This window comes from Branchiostoma belcheri, unplaced genomic scaffold (assembly GCF_001625305.1).
Source record: "Branchiostoma belcheri isolate BF01 breed outbred unplaced genomic scaffold, Haploidv18h27 scaffold125, whole genome shotgun sequence".
NCBI classification, from domain to species: domain Eukaryota; kingdom Metazoa; phylum Chordata; class Leptocardii; order Amphioxiformes; family Branchiostomatidae; genus Branchiostoma; species Branchiostoma belcheri.
The window spans coordinates 328,671-348,797 of NW_017802658.1; the positions used below are offsets into that span (position 1 = coordinate 328,671).

General features: G+C 38.5%; 2 protein-coding genes across 4 annotated transcripts in view; one reads left to right on the forward strand and one right to left on the reverse strand.

Moving 5' to 3' along the window:
• LOC109463385 (synaptotagmin-7-like) overlaps positions 1 to 11,151 on the reverse strand; it is a 38,826-nt gene extending 27,675 nt beyond the window's left edge. For both annotated transcript variants that reach the window (XM_019760177.1, XM_019760176.1), the window contains exon 1: positions 10,926 to 11,151. In XM_019760177.1, the coding sequence (XP_019615736.1) occupies positions 10,926 to 11,136 (211 nt within the window). In that variant the 5' untranslated portion in view covers positions 11,137 to 11,151. The remainder of the gene's footprint in view (positions 1 to 10,925) is intronic.
• A 1,142-nt stretch (positions 11,152 to 12,293) lies between these two features.
• The window catches only part of LOC109463398 (rho GTPase-activating protein 39-like), a 42,055-nt gene continuing 34,221 nt past the window's right edge, over positions 12,294 to 20,127 (forward strand). For both annotated transcript variants that reach the window (XM_019760207.1, XM_019760208.1), the window contains exon 1: positions 12,294 to 12,625. In XM_019760207.1, coding sequence (XP_019615766.1) covers positions 12,450 to 12,625 — 176 coding nt within the window. In that variant the 5' untranslated portion in view covers positions 12,294 to 12,449. The remainder of the gene's footprint in view (positions 12,626 to 20,127) is intronic.

A 20,127-nucleotide genomic window follows, 5' to 3' on the forward strand; every position in this document is an offset into this window, starting at 1 on the left:
CCTAGTGGCCAGCTTCTTCTCAACCTACAAACACAGAAAAACATGTTTCACATCACATCCACAACCTAACCCTAACCATCCACGATTTCAGTCCATCCTGCAGACGGGTGGCTAGCTTCTTCTCAACCTAAAAAACACATTAAAACATCCCATAAACCTGCAGTCCTATCTCATAAAATATCCCTCATCCTAACCATAACCGCCTTCGCTTTCAACAAGACATCCCGTGACATCTAAGTGCAGGGATCTCTGCCAGTGGCCCACCTCGTGATCCCACTCGACTCACAGGTTGAGTAGGCGACTGTGAAAACAGTGAAGACAGTAGTACTGTAAAATGTCAGGAGTTACTGTAACAGTACCTCACGGTACTGTGAAAACATCAGGATTTAAGGTACCTCGTAATCGAGCTTGGCGACCCACTGGGGCAGGTTGGAGTAGGGGACATGACAACAGTGAAGACAAAAGTACTGTGTGTGAAAACATCAGGAGTTACAGTAACAGTACTAACTGTAACTGTAACTGTATGCTACTGTAACTGTAACTGTGACTGTGACTGTAACTGTAACTGTACTAACTGCAACAGTACTAACTGTAACTGTATGCTACTGTAACAGTAACTGTAACTGTAACAGTACTAACTGTACCTGTAACTGTATGCTACTGTAACAGTAACTGTAACTGTAACAGTACTAACTGTAACTGTAACTGTATGCTACTGTAACAGTAACTGTAACTGTAACAGTACTAACTGTAACTAACTGTAGCAGTACCTCGTGGTCCAGCTTGGCGACCCACTGTGGCAGGTTGGAGTAAGCGTGCAGATTGAGGTCGTCCACAGATTTCTGCACGTGGTCCAGGACCTCCTTGAAGGTCTCCTCCTTGTAGTTGCAGGTCTCGAGCGACCTGACCTCGGTGTCAATCTTCTCCTCAATCAGCAGCAGGTCGTCCACCTGGCAGACATTCAAACATCATAAGTTACACACTAGAACTCATGGTGGAATGTGTGTGTGTGTGTGTGCATGCAGCGTCTGAATGCAATGTCCAGTTGGTACCTGTTACCTCATTTCTGGACTAAATAAGAACAAGAAAGTTGAAGCTAGCAGGTTACTGCCATAGGAGTAGGGAGGAGATTATGGTCGAGCTGGTACTCTGGACCCTCAAGCATGGGAGGAGGAAGCCTGGCAGACCAGCTACAACTTTCATAGACTGCCTCGGGAGAGACAGGCAGGCAATGGAAGATACTATGTCCTGCTTGGTTCACTCACAGCACAGGAGACACAAAATGTTGACTCTCAGTGAAAAGTCCAGCATAGATCACATCCATACAAACACACCTGCACTGCTGATGTGCCTTACCTTTTCTTGGAACTGGAACACGGCTTCAGCCAGGCGCTGGACGTACGGGTCCAGCTTGTAGGACTCCCACACCAGGTTCATGCCCTGCAAAAACAGGACCATATCAGCAGCTGATATCAGAAGGTACAATAAAAACCTCATTCACAAACTGTCTTTTAGAGGCCTGATCTTTACGCAAATGCATGAAATCATGACAAGAAAACTCAAGACGAGTTGAAGAAAAGAAAAGGTTGATCAGCTTGAAAAATGTCCCATGCAGGGGTCCACTGCCCCCAAAAAGTCTAGGGTCGGCAGGTTTTCCTAGGGTCAGTCGGGAAACAGGAAACACAACATTTTTTTCCTAGGCCTTAGTGGCGTCAGTGGCGCAACTTTACTGGGTTGAAGAAGAGGCAAAGTGCGTCTCGAAAGCTCCCCCGAGTAGCTAACTTTGTTGTGTGTTTCATTAAAAATAATAGTCAAAAGCATGAAATCAAATACTTACATCCATTCTCAGTTTAAACTTGAAAAGAAACATTGACTGGGTTCCATATACTGTAAGTCCAGTTATGTTCACGAATGCTTTATTTCACGAGATGGAGCAATTTGGGAGTTCACGAGGTCTATGACTTCGCGAGTCGGTAATTTTTAACAAGGCGCTACATGTCTGCAAATTTACCGACAGTCAATAATTTTTTTCCGCGTGAGGTACGTGCGAGGTACGCGCGGTTAGAACATGGTTCCGTGGACATGACACTGTCCAAACTGAAGCCCATCCATGCGAACTGGGTCCTGGGTGCACTGGACAGTATCGCCAACAACATGGACATCGCCAGGGGATGGGACCGCACAGGGATCTGAGCCGCTTTGAGCCGACGGGCGCGTGAGTAAAAACAAAAGCCGCCGCCATTTTTTAACTTTCGACTCGCAAATGTTGCCAACTTCTGCACAGTAGTCCTCGCATAAATCATCTTTAGTTGTGAAATTTTAGCGCACTGTTCTATAAATTTACTGTTTGGGAACGTTTAAAACCATGTTGATTCAACAAGTAGAAAAAAAAATAAAAAAATAAAGCAAACTTAGACCATTAGACAACGCGCTATGTAAACAAAGGCCGCCATGTTGGATTTCTTGTGATTTGTCGATCGGCTCGGCAGTTACTCGGCGGTAGATTTTCGTGCAATTCTTCCCTGTAAATACCTGTTAATGTTGTATATGTAGCGTAAATTTTCTTGGGATGTATGGAAATCTTGTGAAATGATTTTTTTGCGTGTAGCTTTGGTGAGTAACGTTGAACTCGTGTAGTTTGATCTCTCGAGGTATAGACAAAGACCCACGCTATCCCGCTTGGTTCTATTTTTTCCGATTTTCCGTACCGTAAATAATTCTGCTTTACGTGGCTTGTACAAGACAACAACTTTTTACCGATGTATGTTGTAAAATTCCGTATGTACGATGTTGCACATGTTTACAGCTGTTCACCGCTACGTTATCGCCGAACTAGCGTTCTTGTTAAAACTGATGTTGTCTAGTCGGCTTTGTAAACTTGTAAACCGTTCTTCGCAAGAAACACTTGTATTACTAGTAACAAAATAATGACTCCGTGAACCATATGCTCATTGAATAAAGTTTATTTGATTCTGAAAAGAAGTCTGCTGTTGTTAGTTGAGTCTTGTCATTTACTAGTACTACGTAATGTAGAAGTTGTTAGTATAGAGTTGAGACGCACGATGTTTGGGGGAGGGGGGTGGTACGTACGGAATGGGTTCGCGAGGAGGTGAGTTCACGAGAAGAACGTCTTCGTGAAAACCGTGAACTTAAAGATTTCGTAATCAAAAATGGACTTACAGTACCCAGTTTATTGCCTGTACTTTACAAGTGACATTTTTACTTGGCCACTACCAGTATGACATGCATATGTACTCCCCACATAAGCCCACCCGACAATGCTGCTACCCACACAAAAGTTGCTAGGTGGCTTAAGTCTAGTTAACGTAGCCCTTATGTCAGGGGCTGGTTATATGCCATGGGGAGAAGACTGCTCTATTAAGGTCTGGTATCCAGGTGTTGTTTCCATCTTGTTTTGCTTTAAGTGAAACTATATAACAAGAAACCTTTTTCTTTATTTTTTGGCAATCTCTTTTCTGTCTCAAGAATAATTGGTAAAACAAGGTTCAAATTGCAAGAAATGGGACACCAAGTTTCTGCTTATCCCCTATATAGAATATAATGGTTCTCCCCTATGTCCACTTCCTTCAGGAGTGGTGACAGTGTTGTATACAAAATGTTACTCAGTCTAAACATCCTTTGGGAGAGGCACAAGGTCAACAGCAATAAAAATTCCTCAAAACATGACTCCTGTATGCCTAGGATGTTTACACTGAAGGAAACCTCTTTCCCATGTTTTTCCTTTGCGGTACCCCATTTAAAAGGAAGAGCTCACTTGCAATTATAATCCATTTTGCTAGAATTTTGCAGAGTAGAATTTAGTAGTAGCTAGAATAATTCAGTGCCATCAAATGGCAGCATCTTCGTATGTACACATGTACTACTTTGAATAATGACTTTCTGCAACAAAATTCAATAATACCTAGCCCAAATTATTTCAGCTTGCCAAATTGCAATTTATAGATATTTCTTCTGCAACATCCAAACTTTTTCTGTAAGTTGAAGGTATTTCGAGCTTTGCAATGTAATAGAACTAACCCCTGGCTATGCATGCATGGGAAGCTCGTGTGTTATGCCAGGGGGTCGTTTATATACCTGTTGGCTCAGACAGATATAGATGTCCTCCTCTGCATGCCTTCACAGTTGCTAGGCAACAGAGTGCATGTCAGACCCACTGTGGCCACACCTTGTGTCACACCTGAGCTGACAGGTACACGTAGGTTACACCTGGGCTCACCTGGTCAGACCCCTGCCTTATACCATGTTAGAGGGCCTGCATGGGGGGTGCTGATTACCTTCTTTTTCGCTGACAATTACGAATTATGTTAACTTCTCAGAGCAGCTGATTACAAACAATTTTGCATTATGGCTAATGTACGGATTACGAATTATGTTCATTTTGATTATGAGGACAAAAAAAGGCCTGATTACACCTTACAAAAAGGGCATGCAGGCCCTTGTGTTAAAAGGTAATGAGGGGAAGCATCGTCCTTTTTCTGTAGCCAATAGTGCGATGCAGCTTCACTATGGCTCATGACTTTCAGCCAAGCACAGTTGGTCACCTCTTAACGATAAGTGTGTTGGGTTCTTAATGCAGTAGATAAAATGTTTAACAGATAAAAATAGAAAAGACTCTTCTCTTATCCAATGGGCCTTGCAAAAAACAGAGATTATGGAAAACAATCTACAATATTCCATTGAAAAGTTTCAAGTCATTCTGTCTTCAAAAAGAACTTTCATTTTATTCTATGGCCACACCAATTCAATCTCTTGGTTAATGGATTCGCCCGCTTCATTTTTTTCTGATTTGCAAATAAAAATAAAAATTCAGAATCAACTGCAAAATGCTCATATTTTGCCCTGAACAGTTGAAAACAGTCCTTTTCCTCCTAGTTGTTACAATCATTCCATCTTTCAATGCAATGGTATCATTAAAAGTTCAAAATGCATTGTTTAAATTTTGAACGAGCCTGGTGTGTTGACTTCATGGCTCCTATCGTACCATTTTGGGCCATGATAGGATGCCTAGGCCTGCTTTTATTTTTTATTTTTCGCCCGCCCGCTCCATTATTTTTCTACAAAAATCCGTTAACCAAGAAATTAAATTGGTGTGGCCTAATGAAAACAGTGCAAAGGTACACACAATTATTACACCTGTCCACTAGTCAAACACATTGTTTGTACAGTCTAGACGTATAGCTGCTTGTTTTGTAAAATACTTGCAATCAAAATTCTGATTACCACTGTTTGTTAATACATTACCATTATAAGTTTCAAAAAGAAAGCCCTATACCTCCAACACAACAAAATTCCAAGAAGGTTAAAAAAACACTTCCTTGAAATTCCTCCTACATCAGACTGACTAAACTGGATTCTTCATGGATATCATGATGTCTTTATTAGTTCTAGGGTCTGGAAATGTATCCTTTGTAAAAACCGAAAGGGGCGAGCATGTCACAACCGGGAATCGAACAGGTAGGTACACAAAATGTAGGATGGACTTGAAAGACGAGATAGAAAATTTCAAGTAGAAAATTTCACTGAGATAGAAGAAAAATAAAACTTTACAAAAACTGAAAAATGGACTGAATACCATAATAGGTAATCAGGCTGAGCAGTTCCGATTTGAATAATCTACTGTAAGAAATCACCTTACTAAATTGGTAACAACAGCAAAAGACACTTACATATAACAGACAAAAGTAGCTGGGGACAACAGTGAAGCTTAAAATCTTTCCAATAACAAAATTGAGCTGTATTCTACTAACTCATTCCCCACTATGCAGACAAACACATAAAGTGGTTGACCTCGTTTTGGTCTGAACAAATCCCAAAATCTCCTGCTATTTGTGGACCTGTAATCCTGTGTGTGTGTTGGTACTTAGTCTCTCAGATTAAATGGAATCATGGGAGAAGCATAAGGCAAGGTTCATTATTTAGCTCTTTTAGTTTTTACAAAAGTTGAGTGACAATCTATTTCTTTGCTTTTTGTGGTGTTTAATAATTTCTTGAACTGTGACAGAGGGCTGGCAGGAAAAGTACAACTGGTAAACTTTAAGTAGCAGGGCTCGAAATTCATTTTTGGGAATACGTGAACTGGTGCACCCAACCTAAAAAAATTGGGTGCTCACATTTTTTTTTGGTACACCATATGAGATAAAGTAAGTAGAATGTCAGCAAAAACTAATCATGTTTCTTTTCAATCTAAAGAAAAGTACCATTTAAACAATCATTTTACATCGGCAGAATGTACTGCACCTGCACAAAACGTGCCGTAATGTATTGTGCATAGCACTTTGGAAGGATGTCTCATATAAGGTTGTATTCGCCCATATAAGGTTAAATCTCTGTCTGTAGTTTCCAAATGTTATGTCTGAAAAGATATTGTCTGCACCAGGCAAAATTCTGATGCAACGTTGACCAAAAATCAAACGAAAACCATGAAAATGGGGATTTTGCGCAGACGCAGTACATTCTGCCAATGTGCTGCTTCATACAAAGGTCATGCAGGTGCTTGAGCAAGAGCTCTTTCTGCGAAGGGTATCATAAGCTTACCTCTCAACAAGCCTCTCTGCACGAAAAGGTCATCCGCTGGGATTTTTATTACCCTGGCGCTAAGATATGACGACGTATAAAACCTTCAAATATCAGCCATAAGTACCTGTTGACCTATATGAGCAGGTGGTTATTATTGTATTCAAGCCAGACATATACTGTGCAGGGCTCAAAATACTGGTTGCATGTGCACCTTAGTGCACCCAAATTTGGAGCAGTGCACCCAATCTTTTTCTGTGGGTGCACCAGTGCACCCAAATATTTTCATAGGTTGAACATATGTAAAGATATTAAATATATAGTAGTTACAGCATCTAAGTGTCAGAAAAAATAATACAATAATAGTTATAGTACTTTCCTTGACATGAAACATAATCATAGTTTTATAGACATTCTACTTATTTTATCTTATATGGTGCACCTAGAATATTTTTTGTGCACGCAATTTTTTAGGTTTGGTGGACCAGTGCACCTATTCCTAAAAATGAATTTCGAGCCCTGCTGTGGTATTATGTCCCGACCTTTCTTAGAATGGGCTATTTCATTTCATATGCAGTTTGGAGGGGGTTGTTAGATCAGATTTTCTACAGGAAAAGACTGGCGCTTTAAAAACATTTTGAGACATAGGAGGGGGGGGGGGCTGTAGCCTGGGTGCCATCCGATTTGTAACGGCTACCCCGAAAAAATTTTAGATTAAATTTTTTCGGGGTAGGCGTTACAAATCGGATGGCACCCAGGCTAGGGGGGCTGAAAAAAAGCTTGATCTAATTTCAGTCCAATTACACAGCTTAGTTCCACACATAATGTAACAAAAGACGGGTACCATGTACAGTATATACAGGTACAATGTACCGGCAAAATTCTTTTACGCTTTTGGAGAATAACAATGAAGAGTGGACAACGCCCTGCAACGTAATGTTTAGAGAACTGCAATCTTTTCTGGTTACGTTAAATAACATGGGTGAGCAACAACAGTCGGGACTCAAACTCTCAACCTTTTACTTAGTTCAAGAGCAAGGTCAATCTACGCTTAGCATTGAAGACATGTGGCAAACCACCCTTTCCTGCTGTTAGAATGGAATGATAACACTGAGAAAGTGACACAGTATTCCTTCTCCCATCCATGCCTTTACGTTTTCACTTTAGGCCACACCAATTTAATTTGTTGGTTCTCGGATTTTTTCAGAAAAAATATGAAGCGACAGGGCGAAAAAAATAAAAATAAAAACAGGTCTAGGCATCCTATTATAGGCTTAAATGCTATGGAATGAGCCATGAAGTCAACACAAAAGGCTGGGTTAAAATTTAAACATTGAATTTTGAACTTTTAATCATACCACTGCAATGATAGATGGGAAAACTGCAACAACTAGGAAGAAAAGGACTTTCCTCAACTGTTGGGGGCAAAACATGAGCATTTTTCAGTTGATTCAGGACCAGAATCAAATTTTTTTTTTTTTGCAAATCAGAAAAAAACGAAGAGGCGAATCCGAGAACTAACAAATTAAATTGGTGTGGCCTTACCATATATATTACAAATGTCAGAAGTCACAAGAAGTAAAGCTCTAAAGATTGTTTTGCATTATGTTAAAAGCACAAGTTGGCATTTCAAAGTTACATTATAAACTAACCATAATTTTGACAACTTTAAGCCTAGTTACTATGCTATATAAAGCCCTTTTCCCTTTACTCTAAGCACTCTAACATGTTATATAAAGCCACAAGAGCCACTATATCAGTAAAGTCAAAAGCTAGTGGTATATTCTCATCTCTGGTGGCATCATTTTATGACACTGAGTTACATAACTTTTAAAACCATATTCAGAAATATGATACATGAAGTACAATTGTATCAAGTTGTACTGAGTTTTGGAGCTACACCTTACTGTAACAATGACTGCATGGTTAGGCAGTCTTGTAATTTAGCTTAATGTACTGTTATTATAAAACTATGATAATTTTCAATGGCCTTTCATAATCCCTTTTATACATCAAGCTACAATAATGGTCTGTTTGTTCAATAGTTATCATTACCATTACCTTTATAACAGGTTCTGGACTACTGTAATGTCCGTTTTACAGATACAAAATGTAACATGCTAGTTCTGTTATCAGTGAAAACTAGTTCCAACTTTTCTGACAATGGCACAAAAGACTTAAGTTTCAGGCACTATGAGATATTAAAAAAATTAATACCAAACCCCAGTATCACAAAAAGTATCACAAAAATATTAAGCATCCATGCAATTTTCCTGCAAAATATCTTCAATAAAAAAGCAAAAGTTGAAGAAACATCCTTCACTCAGACTTGTAACTGATTAAACAAAACAATACGATCAACAATATGTTGCCATGGTAATGAGGAAGTAAATAAACAAATAAGGCACTCAGTCAGGTCACCTTTGCAGGTGAGAAAATACAACAAGGACTAAACAACAGCTAGGAGAGGGTGGGCTAATGCTTGGAATGTCTCAAGAACTGTAGGTTTAAAAATAGCCGTTACTTTTTGAAAGAGGAGACTTGTAAACACCAACGTCATCTTAGGGCTGACTGGACAGTAACAATTAACCAGTTTAACCAACATAGGAGAAAGTAGAAACCTCTAAAATGAGTAACATTTGCAAGCAAATGCTGATATACCCCTCCAGAGTAAAAAAAATGTAACTTTCTGAAATTTTACAGAAGAATAGTTTTTTTTCAATCTGTAATAAAGATGAAATTAGTATTTGAATATTGAGATTCCTTGGAACACACATGTATGTGTAGCTATCATCTTCTCTTATCATTGTTAGAACTGTGAGATATAGACCAGATGCCTAAAACAAAAGGAAAACTACTGGTTAGTCTGTAGCAGCATGCAAAATTGGTACTGGGAAAAATGCAGGTTTGTCCACATAATCATCAACATTAGAGATGATGATGATGATACCAGCCTTTGATCTAGCTAATGACAGTATGCAAAGTGTTTTTTTTTTCAGAAAACACAGATTTTGCAGAACTGTTAGGGCCAAAAGAAGAAATGAAAAATGAAATGAAACAGATTGGTATTTTTTTCCGTTCTTTTCCTTCATTACTCATATTGTTTTGAAAACTTTTAAACTCAATTTCTTTAGTAATTCTCTTTTTCTTTACTCCTTTCTGCCCCTAAACCTTGCATATCTGACCTCCCTTTCAGACACTTTAATAAAGAATGTTCTATGGACTGTTCAGTAGTTATATTGCAGGCTCTAAATGAGAATTTGACAGAGCAAACACCATAAAGGTACAATCACGTAGCTGAGATTTAGTCTTGTTTAGTTTTAGTCTGCTTCAATGTTGCCATGCAACTGTATACACTAACTGATACTGACTCTCGCACTACCAAAATGTATGGTATCCCAGATTGTAAAAAGGTATCACGAAAGACCTCTATTGTTGTGGGCAAAGTTAGTTTTGGTCCCAGGTACTAGTATTTTGGACCTCCTTGCTATAAGTACAGTATAACTTGACCTTTGCATTCATGGGCAGGGCCAGTTTGTTGCTACATTGGACCAAAGTTCAGTCCAAACTTGACAACCATCTTGCAAGCTACTGTGTGGATGCACTCTCCTGTACATAAACTGTACAGTAGGAACAGAGATAGCGTGGTAAACACAACCCAAATATACCCTCATTAGTGATTTTATGCAGAGTTGTATAAAGGTTAACTGCTAGGGTGCTACCACCTTCCGATAAGTTATTCTGGCTATTGTAACTTAAATTGGTTAGTAACATTTGACAAACCTATTCAATTAAGGCTGACATTTTTTAAAACGGTGTCCAAAGTATACAAATGACCTTAATGAATGTGTAAACTTTTTTTTTTTCATTTCATGAATTATTTGCACACTTTCTTTTCAGGGAAGCAAATCCAAAGTCACTAAAGTATCTCTAAATAATAAATCATAATCATAGCAAAGTCAAAATCATTACTTTTGAATAATTGATTATTATGTGAGAAAAACGGAATAAAGCGCAGACAATCGTGACAACCGATCTTGACTGATGACTGTACTTAGTACCGTGCCACCCACGTCTTTTTTCTCCGCTCTCTGAGATCCTGGCATCCGCCAACTTTTCAGGCGTTCTACGGTACATCACAAACCTGCACGCGATGGCCGCGAAAGTACAGTAGAAGTACAGTAGAAATTTTTCCTAAGTAACGCAAGTGTAAAATATCACATCGAGTCGCCACTATTTAGGTTGAAATCGCGCTCTTGTTCTTGGAAGGAACGCCAACGCAAAGACTTAAGAAGACGGTGCTAAATACACACTTGCGTAGAGAAGTTTCGCGGGTAGATTTCAACAACAGATCCCCGCAAATATTAAACACGACGGAAGCTGTTACTTACTGTCTTCGGCCACTTGTTGCACGTCGCCCGCCCGCATGTTTCTGTCTTTACGGACGTCTTCCTGCAGGAAGATCCTACCGAAGCAGAACTGCAAGCCGCCGGGACAGAACAGGTATGAACATGGGGACTCTCGGTTCCGTAGATCACATGTTCGCCGCCGGGCAAACTGCACAGAAGTTGTGTTGAGAAAAAGGCGGCGCTTTTGAGTCATCGGAGCGACCACGCCCCACCGGCTTCTAGGAATTTGGGGACGGTCCACGGCAAGCAAAGGGGTGTGTAGCCTTTTTGCGCGTATGAAGTTGCCAAGAAACCTTTGTCAAGGCAAACCCTTTTTCTCAAAATGATAGATAACCCGGTAAAAAGCCAAGGTAGTTAAAAAAACAAAACTTTGACATCAACTAGCACTCAATTATATAATAGAAACTATTTTTTAATGTTCACATCGATTGTGATGTTACTTTTTAGTAGAGGAATAATGAAATATCATTTTATCTCTTTCGGTGAGTGAGCAACGGATCCATGCTATATTGTAACATTAACTAGATATTTGAATGCGTCAGAACCCAAATATTTTCTATTTTCTCCATAACATCACTTTTTCTAACCTATTTGATTCCCTAGACCTAATCAGCTATCAGGTATACATCAATTTTCTTCACTTTATCAATCACCATCTCTGTATCTGTATCTGTATCTGTATAGCCGGTATAACCGCCTTTCGGCGTAACACACCAGCTTCGCAGGCACGCGGCGCGGCGGCAGCTGGCTATATTACACCGATCGACTTGTTACACCTAACCCTTGAACTTCTAGCTCTAGACATTGTTTAAAGCTATCTATTGACAGTGCCCCTACTGTACTTGGTGACAGTGAGTTCCACTCTGCGATAGTTCTAGGAAAGAATGAATTCTTGAACACCTCAATCCTTGGTTGATAACTCTGGTACTTGAATGCGTGGCTATTTCTTGTTCTCTTCTGGGCTGGTATTAGGTACTTAGTAGTTGGGACATCCACCAGTTTATTAGTCATTTTGTACATCATGCATAGTCTAGACATTTTTCTTCTGTCTTCAAGTGAGGTCCACTGTAGGTTTCTTTTCATTTCCGTGACACTAGCACCTCTTACATAGTTGTTCATACAGAATCTTGCAGCTTGATTCTGTACCCTTTCCAATTTGTCTTTGTCTTTCTTTGTATATGGATCCCATACTGTCGCAGCGTATTCTAGGTGTTCGCTTGCTAATAATGAAGTGGGAAGAAATAAATTTGGGCGGATTTGATTATTATTGATTTTTCAAACTTATTTATGATCCTGTCCCCCCCTGGGGATTTTTGAACTGTCCCAAGGGAGGGGTCACTGGACATGTAGAACAGGTCAGTGCGCAGGCGCCGTAAAGTTGGCAAACAAAATGGCGACCAACTGTTAGCCAAAGTTTTTGGAGTCCAGTCGCGAAAAAAATCTTCACAACTTTCCGACAATTTTCTCACGTCGGCGCGACTCGTGCGCCCCGGATTTCGCCCCAGGATGTCTCTGGCGGGCGAGAGGGCCGACTGGGTCGAGATCATCGAGCCCAAGTCGCGCGAGATCATGTTTGCTAACCTGGTTACCGGGGAGTGTGTTTGGGACCTGCCCGTTGGAGTCGCCGTCAAAAAGGCTCACGATAACCAGTGGTGGGAGCTCTTCGACAACAACACCTCAAGGTAAAACTCCAACCAACCATTTCTCTTGTCCTCTCAACCTAGTCTCAGCCGCCTTGCCAACAGTACACCCCCAGGCGGCTACCCTTTTACGAGGAATGCCCCCGTCTAGTTTTGGTGCGGGTGTTTTGATGCTCATACGTGTCTCGCCCAAACGCGTCTAGCTAGACCCAAGTGCCAAGGGTCACCATTCCCTGAACACATAAACTCCACTCTTCAGCGCTTTTCTACCTCCCGAAGCCAACACCTAGATCTATCAACACGTAGATTTGCGATTTAAATTCGTGTACTGGTGACGAGGGAATGTTGATTGTTGTTGTTGTCGTCTAGCCTTAGCGAAAGGAAGTGTTGGTGTACTGAGTACGTTGGGTCGTAGGACTAGCGAGGTCACCGAGCAGTACTGTCCATAAAAAGTGTCCGACGCGTCCCTGCGGCATTCCCTCCCATATTTTGCTCCCAGATCTCCCACGACCTTTCCTGAGAGTTCATCCTGTGTGCCAAGTGTGTCACACGACGTTTTTTTAGTGGATTTTCGGTGCGGAGTTTGTGTGTGTTTATGAGTCATGGCTTGGTGCAAGCCGCCAGCAGACACGGTTGGGCCCTCATGGTGATGACGGCTGCCCCAGTTTTATCTTATCACTCGCGTTAAGGATGTCATTATCATTCCTGAGAGCATCCTTCTCTTCTCTAGTCACTCATTTGCTCCCGTGGTTTGAAATTAGACACTTTTTTGAGACCCACCTGTAAAATACATTAACTCAAGCCCCTGACATCTTCCATATGTTGTGGTTTGGATCAGGGTATGTTTTTCATCACTCCTCGCAATGTTTTCAGCAGAAATGCTGCTCGATTTTTCTTAGTTTCTGTTCATTTGTAGCTCTCTTTTTCTTAAAATTTCTTGATTTTAGAAGAAAATTTGCTTTAGATGTGATCCTTGCTTTGGTCAACCGTGCCACCCCCACCCCCATTTGCATTTAATCACCAGAACAAACAATTAGCAATGCTCTTTTACAACCGTATGTTTCATTACCATGACAATAGACTACAAAAGAGCCGTGGAAAATTTCTCTCAATGGCTCTAATTGCCACCACAGTCACTAGAGAATTGTCTGTAAAAGACACTTTCCTTTGGCAGTACAGTAACCAGTTGGTCCGAGTTAATGATTGATTAGAAATGTGGGTCGTTACTTTAAGTTTAACAAATGTTGGATTGACCTCAGGCAAAAGGATAAACGTCGTAGGTTAACAATTAATTACGCAGTTTTTCAAGGACACTATTGTCGATATTTCAAGACATGTTAATCTTTAACTGAATTTAAATGACCTCAACTAAAGGCAAAATTTGTTGTTTATCAACAAAGTCTTTTGCTATTTTTGACATTCCTAGAAGCGGAAGGAAAGAAAATTAATTCTTAAAAGACAGTAATTCTGTTTGAAATGGAAATTTTATTGCCTCTGTCTCTATTTCTTGTAACGTCATGAAAAGAGTATACAATTTTTTTGGTCACCTACTGTATATTCATTTATTTTCACAGTGGTTTCATGTCAGAATAGGAGAGAAAATGAGGTTTTCACTGTTCTAAATTTACAATATCAGTACATGTAGTAGTAATACATCAGAAACGCATATTTGCAGTGTCATAAATTTGCAGCAGAGAGGTTATTGCAAAAATAAAATCACCGTGAAAGTTTAAAGATTTATAGTATATTTCTATAGATAGTGATAATGCTACATAACGCTGATAATCAAAGCTTAGAAGTTAGATAGAATCAGTAGAAAATGAATGTGATTGGAGGATATGATCAAATTATCCTATCTACTGAACATAATCATTTTGTATCAGTACATTCTTTCCTGTAATTGTCAGTATGTACAAATGTTGTATAACAGCACAAAGATTGTTACTATCATGTCAGGCCTCTCAGGGGGTTCACAAGCTTGTGTAAGCATGGAATACATATTAAAACTGGCAGGTCATAGCTGCTGTTGTGGGTCAATTAGAAGCTATTCTTGTATTTACACAAAGGTTATGTTATATAAAGGGTGGGAGCTCTATGAAACAGATGGTTGGCAGCACACGAAGGCATTTCTGTCAGGAAAACAGTTTGAAGGGTAACAGAGAACTTAAGCATTGAAATTTCTGGATTGCATCTGAAAAATGTGAATTCCCTGGGTATTTTCCCTCTTTTTTTTGTGTTATAAACTTTTGCCTCAAATTTGCTGCGTGTAGTACTAGTAGGAAAATACAGGAAAATACTAGTAATTGATTGAAATCAGAAATCCATATTTTGAATTGGTTTGAACTTGATAGTTCTGTTTTATCTTTAACCCTAAAACCTGGACTAATAATGATCACGTTTTGGCTTCCAATACATACACATTTACTTGATTCTTACAGGGTTAAATCATTGAAAATGGGAAAGGAACGTAGAACAACTATGTATGATGTGGACACAAAATCCATTAGTTGCATTAGTAGCAAAATTATCTATACCATTACCAGGTAGCACATTAAAACATGTAGCTTTACTTGAGGGTTAGATTGTTAATGAGAATGAAATATCAGATCTATCCTGTTGACACAGAAGCCATGTGTTGCGTTAGTAGCAGATTAATGTATAATATATTATTAGCAGGTGTTAAAATGAAACCTGTTAATTCACATACTCCTGACAATAGCAGAGTTCACACCTATATGTCTAGTGATTTTGGTTTATCAGGTGTCATATACATTGTTATTGTACCTTAATTTTCTGGTTCTACAGAGCAGGAAAAGGACTGATTTTTGGTAGAAAAAAATTGGTGCTGTCCATAAAGTTTGAATGGATAATTCAAAGCTGCAATTTAGTAGTACAAACTTCTTCTTTTTTTCTTGTGAAATCATCTCTAGCATACTTTGATTCAAGGGCTTTTCAGTTTAGATTGTAATGTTAATATATGATTTATTGCTATGAGCAGTTTTTATGTTGATATATTGTAGTATAATAACAGAAATACACAGTGAGTATAACTTGGAATTTTAGTATTGTTTTGATGTTGGAAAATTCTGTATGTACTAGTAATTACTATAATAGATCATGAGGAAATTTCAGGTAAAACACCACAAAATTGCTTGGAATGTTTATGACTAAGTAATAATAATGGTCTTTATGTATATAATGGTTATGAGGTCAAGTGCCCCTCTGACCATTTACAAAATCATATCCAGTTGCTTGAGTAACTGCTTTTTGGCGTATCGTATTACCTGGATGTCTAACCTGAAATTTTTGCCAATGTGAAATTTTGCACATACCTGAAAAAAAGTATTTCGAGCCCTGTCTTGTCATATTTTAGATGTTTTATATAAGAATAGTGTGTACCATAAAGCTTGAATTGTTTGCCATGGTTTTATTTTCACAGTAACCTTTCCACTGCGAATTCATGGCACCATGGATGTGTGTCTCCAATGTATTACCACCATAGTATACAGAATTGTTTGTACGGTGAATTTGAAACCCAGTGAAAACCCTCTTTTTCATTCTGTGAAATAAAACCAATGCAAAAGTAAGTGAATTTACAGTACGATGCAGAATTGTGGCTTTTTTGGAGCATGTGTTAGCCGCATATAGTGATTTTCTCGCATCTGTCTTTCATGCATGAAATATCATACAGAGTTGTTGTTGAACATTGGCCCCAGATTATTGATTTGCATGTTGACATTCAAGTACTATGTATGAGTTCCAAGAATTTGCGTGGAGGGTGTCTAAAATTCCTAGAAGAAATGTCGAAAATAAGGTTGATCTTTCCTATTTTTAGGTGTTGACAGAATTCTTTCAGCAGTTTTATAGGAATTTACATACAGTAGGTTAAAAAAAAACAATATAGATCTAATATTGTATATTAGTTATTATAAGTACCCACATTCAACCGGTGTTTTAATGTCATCATATATTCCATGGGGACTGAAATATATTGGCATAAGTTATACAAATTTGAAGTTTAAAATTTCCGTATTCTTTGATTGAATTGATGAATTGAGTAATAGTGTGGGAAAAACCATTTAAGTGGAAATAACAAACAGATGGCACATGTATTATACCTCATTAGATCAAAATATCACGAGTTTGGACTTTGAAAATCGTAAAGTAGAGATTCTATAGGTACATGTACTATTCTAGAGCTACATGTGCCTCTGCCAAATAGAAGAAAATGCTGGGCTGACTTGATTTTACTTGATCTAAAAGTAAAGCAAGTGACTTTTTTTTTAGTTTTGAGTGGGGAGGGGGGCACAAATGACTAAAGTAAAGGAAAGGTTTGTAATAGATAATAGGTAGCTCCAGTCCTTAACCAAGGGCATTCAGTGGACGTGTCTGGATGGGAAGTTTGGAAGGAATGTGGTTGTGGGACTATCAACAGGTACTGTAGACTGTTTCAAAACAAGATGACATGCTATTGGTTGTGGTAGTTTTGGATGTAACACACATGTACTGTAAAAGCATTGAATTTCTCTGCAGTTAAATTTTACGGTAGGAGGGAAATAGTGAGTGGTTTTCTCTGTGCTTTGAATTTGTAATTGAAAAAATTCTGTACTACAGTAGTAATACAATTTGTAGTATCATGAATTCACAGTAAAATAAAACCCCCACAAAAGTTTGCTACATTTACAGTACATAGTTGATACACTGAGAGAAAATGCAAAACTCATGTTCAAGATATGAACATGTGTGTATTATTAGAAGACGCATAATTTTCGGAAAATCAGGGGTAAAATTTCAAATTGTTTCTACATGTATGTATACAGTTACATTTTGTTAGCCTGGCATCCAGTCTTGTGCAGCTTTTGTCCAAGTGAACCACCATTGACTGAGATGCAAATTTTAGCTGAACAAGACTGGATTCCATACTAACATTTTATATGCCTTTTAATAGACCTTCCCTTTATATTGAAGTGTCATAACGATGACTTCTTCATGTATTAATTCATCAAATTTGTTGGATGTTCCAAATTTATTTTGTCTCCCCAAATTTAAATGGACAAGTATGCGAAGGGCCTGGAAGCAACATTGTATCCAGTACTTCCCAAACAACATTCCAGCTACATTCCAGAGGAAGGTCTTTACTAGCAGGACTGTTGCCATGATCCCTCCAGCTATTGAAACTCAACCCTAGTGGGGAACAAAAACAAGCCTGCTTTTTAAAAGTGGACCGCATGTGCTTATAGTATGTGGTCTGGTCTACTAGGGACAAATGAATTGAAAGATGGTGTATAATTTGTTGTACCAATGTTCCCATTCAAGGTTCAAAGTTCAATTTTAGTTCATATTAATGTATCTGAAATTTAAAGATACGAATACGTTTTGTTTAATGTTTTTTAATCAACTATTCCTGGAAAAATCAAATTTGACTTTGAATTTGGTACAACCTTTTTTTGTCACATTTGTCTAGAAAAGAAAAAAAAATCTATGTATTGTAAATATAATAAAATAGAATAAAAGAAAAGAAAAACATCTAAATTGAAACGGAAGCAGAAATTTGATGTAAGATAATTCCCACCAGGTTGGTCGTTCATTTATATACCGTATACCATTCATTTCGGAGATGATATTTTCAATGTTGTAAAGTAAATTACACAGGAAATTGAAGGTGCAAAAAATAGAGAAAATTCATGCATTTGTATAAGCATGAACTTGTTTTTCAGGTCTTATTTTCATCAAGAACTGCCACTGATTTCTTTTTTCTTTTTGTCTTTCTTACTTCAAATTTTGTGTCAGTTGAAAATATCGGGAACGGGTTTTCTGCGCGTGAAAAATTTGCGCGCGCGTGAAAAATTTGCGCGTGAAAAACTAAAGTCCTTTGAAAATGTCAGAAAATATGCAGTACCAAATTCTAATGCAGAAAAATGTTACCCTGTAACATGATTTTCCATCTACAACCTGAAATTTCGGTTTGAATTTTTAGGTCCCTTGGGAATAGGTTAATTTGCATATCTTCCAAGAAACATTAAAATTAAAAATATACTTGAATTTGCCAGAAAAACATGGAACAGTTACTAATACAAGGTTTTGTATTGTTAAATTTAACAATTCCAGGCTTTTCTCCATTCTATAAGCTTGATTTGGCATTTTATGAAGCAGTTTCTTTCACGCGCAAATTTCAAACTTTTTTGCGCGTGAAAACTTAAACTTTGAAAATCACCTAAAAGTCACTGAAAAGTTTACAAAACAAGGCTATGTACTCTAGAATGTGATAATATGATACTCAATTCTATTTCATGACTTTTCATCTATATTTTTAAGTCCAAAACAGCAAAAAGTTTTTAAATCCCTTGGGAATCGGCTAATTTGCATATTTTCACGCGCAAATTTTTCACGCGCGCGCAAATTTTTCACGCGCACAAAACCCCATCTCGAAAATATCAACCAATCCATAAAACTTTCATCAAAAATCAAAAACTTTTAAAGGAAAAATGTATGTAATTTAAAAGGTCTTTTGGGATCATAGAATATCTCTTCTTGTAAATTGATATAGTATACAGAAATCATAATCTGCAACACTGCAACATATCTTCACCTGTTCTAAAATATCAAAAGTTGCAAGGGATATCAGACCACCACCCCCTCCCACACACAAGGTCAACACAGATTGCTAAGGTCAAACTATAAAGGGATTATTCACTACACATGGCTTACATATGGACCCAGCCACTTTAAAATGACCTTACAAAATCCGAGGTAGGGTGTTCTGTTACACTACAAGTGCTAAACAGTATACTGGGCCTTATTGACAGTTATTCACCAGGGGAGTAATACTAAGATTTGTAAAGTATACCCTTCTAGTGGTAACAGATTATACATTAAATTACATTAAAATGTAGTCTATATTGTTTCCATGGTTGGGGCCAAGGCAGTCTTGTGGTTAGAATTGTTGACTTCAGTTCTGACTTCTATTCAAATCACTATAGGTAGCAGGTCCAAATGTTGTGCCCCAAGAAAAAATGTTTTACACCTATTTCCTCACTAGACTCTGTGTGAATTTCTCCATTGGCATTGCTAAGTCTTGAAGGAATTTTGTTGTTTGTAACAGACAAAATGATGGTGTGTACTTCAACTGTTAATAAGGAGTTGGAAAGAGATGTCATTCAAGTAAGCATAGCCTTGCCAGCAAAATATTCCCTTCAAATGCAGAAAATTGCATTTCAGAGGGTCAAGATTTCAAAATTTGTGGTAAAAATGTCTCCAGACCCTCCTAGGATTGTCGCATTCATGGCTCTGTCAAACAAAATTCATGAGATAACAGGAAGAAAAAAAATTCAGGCTGGCTAGAACACTGATCTACCTGCACTGGCCCATGATTGCACCAGTCCCTGATCTAGTAAGATTTCTATAGTATATGAGTACTGAGACATGTGCAGACACGTTGGACAGGTGTGCTGCCAGTTTACCTGTCAGACAGGACAGGTGAGAAAACCACAGCCGGAAGTGCCCCAGTTTTGGCAGCAAGTGTCCTTCTTAGTCCCGACGTCTTG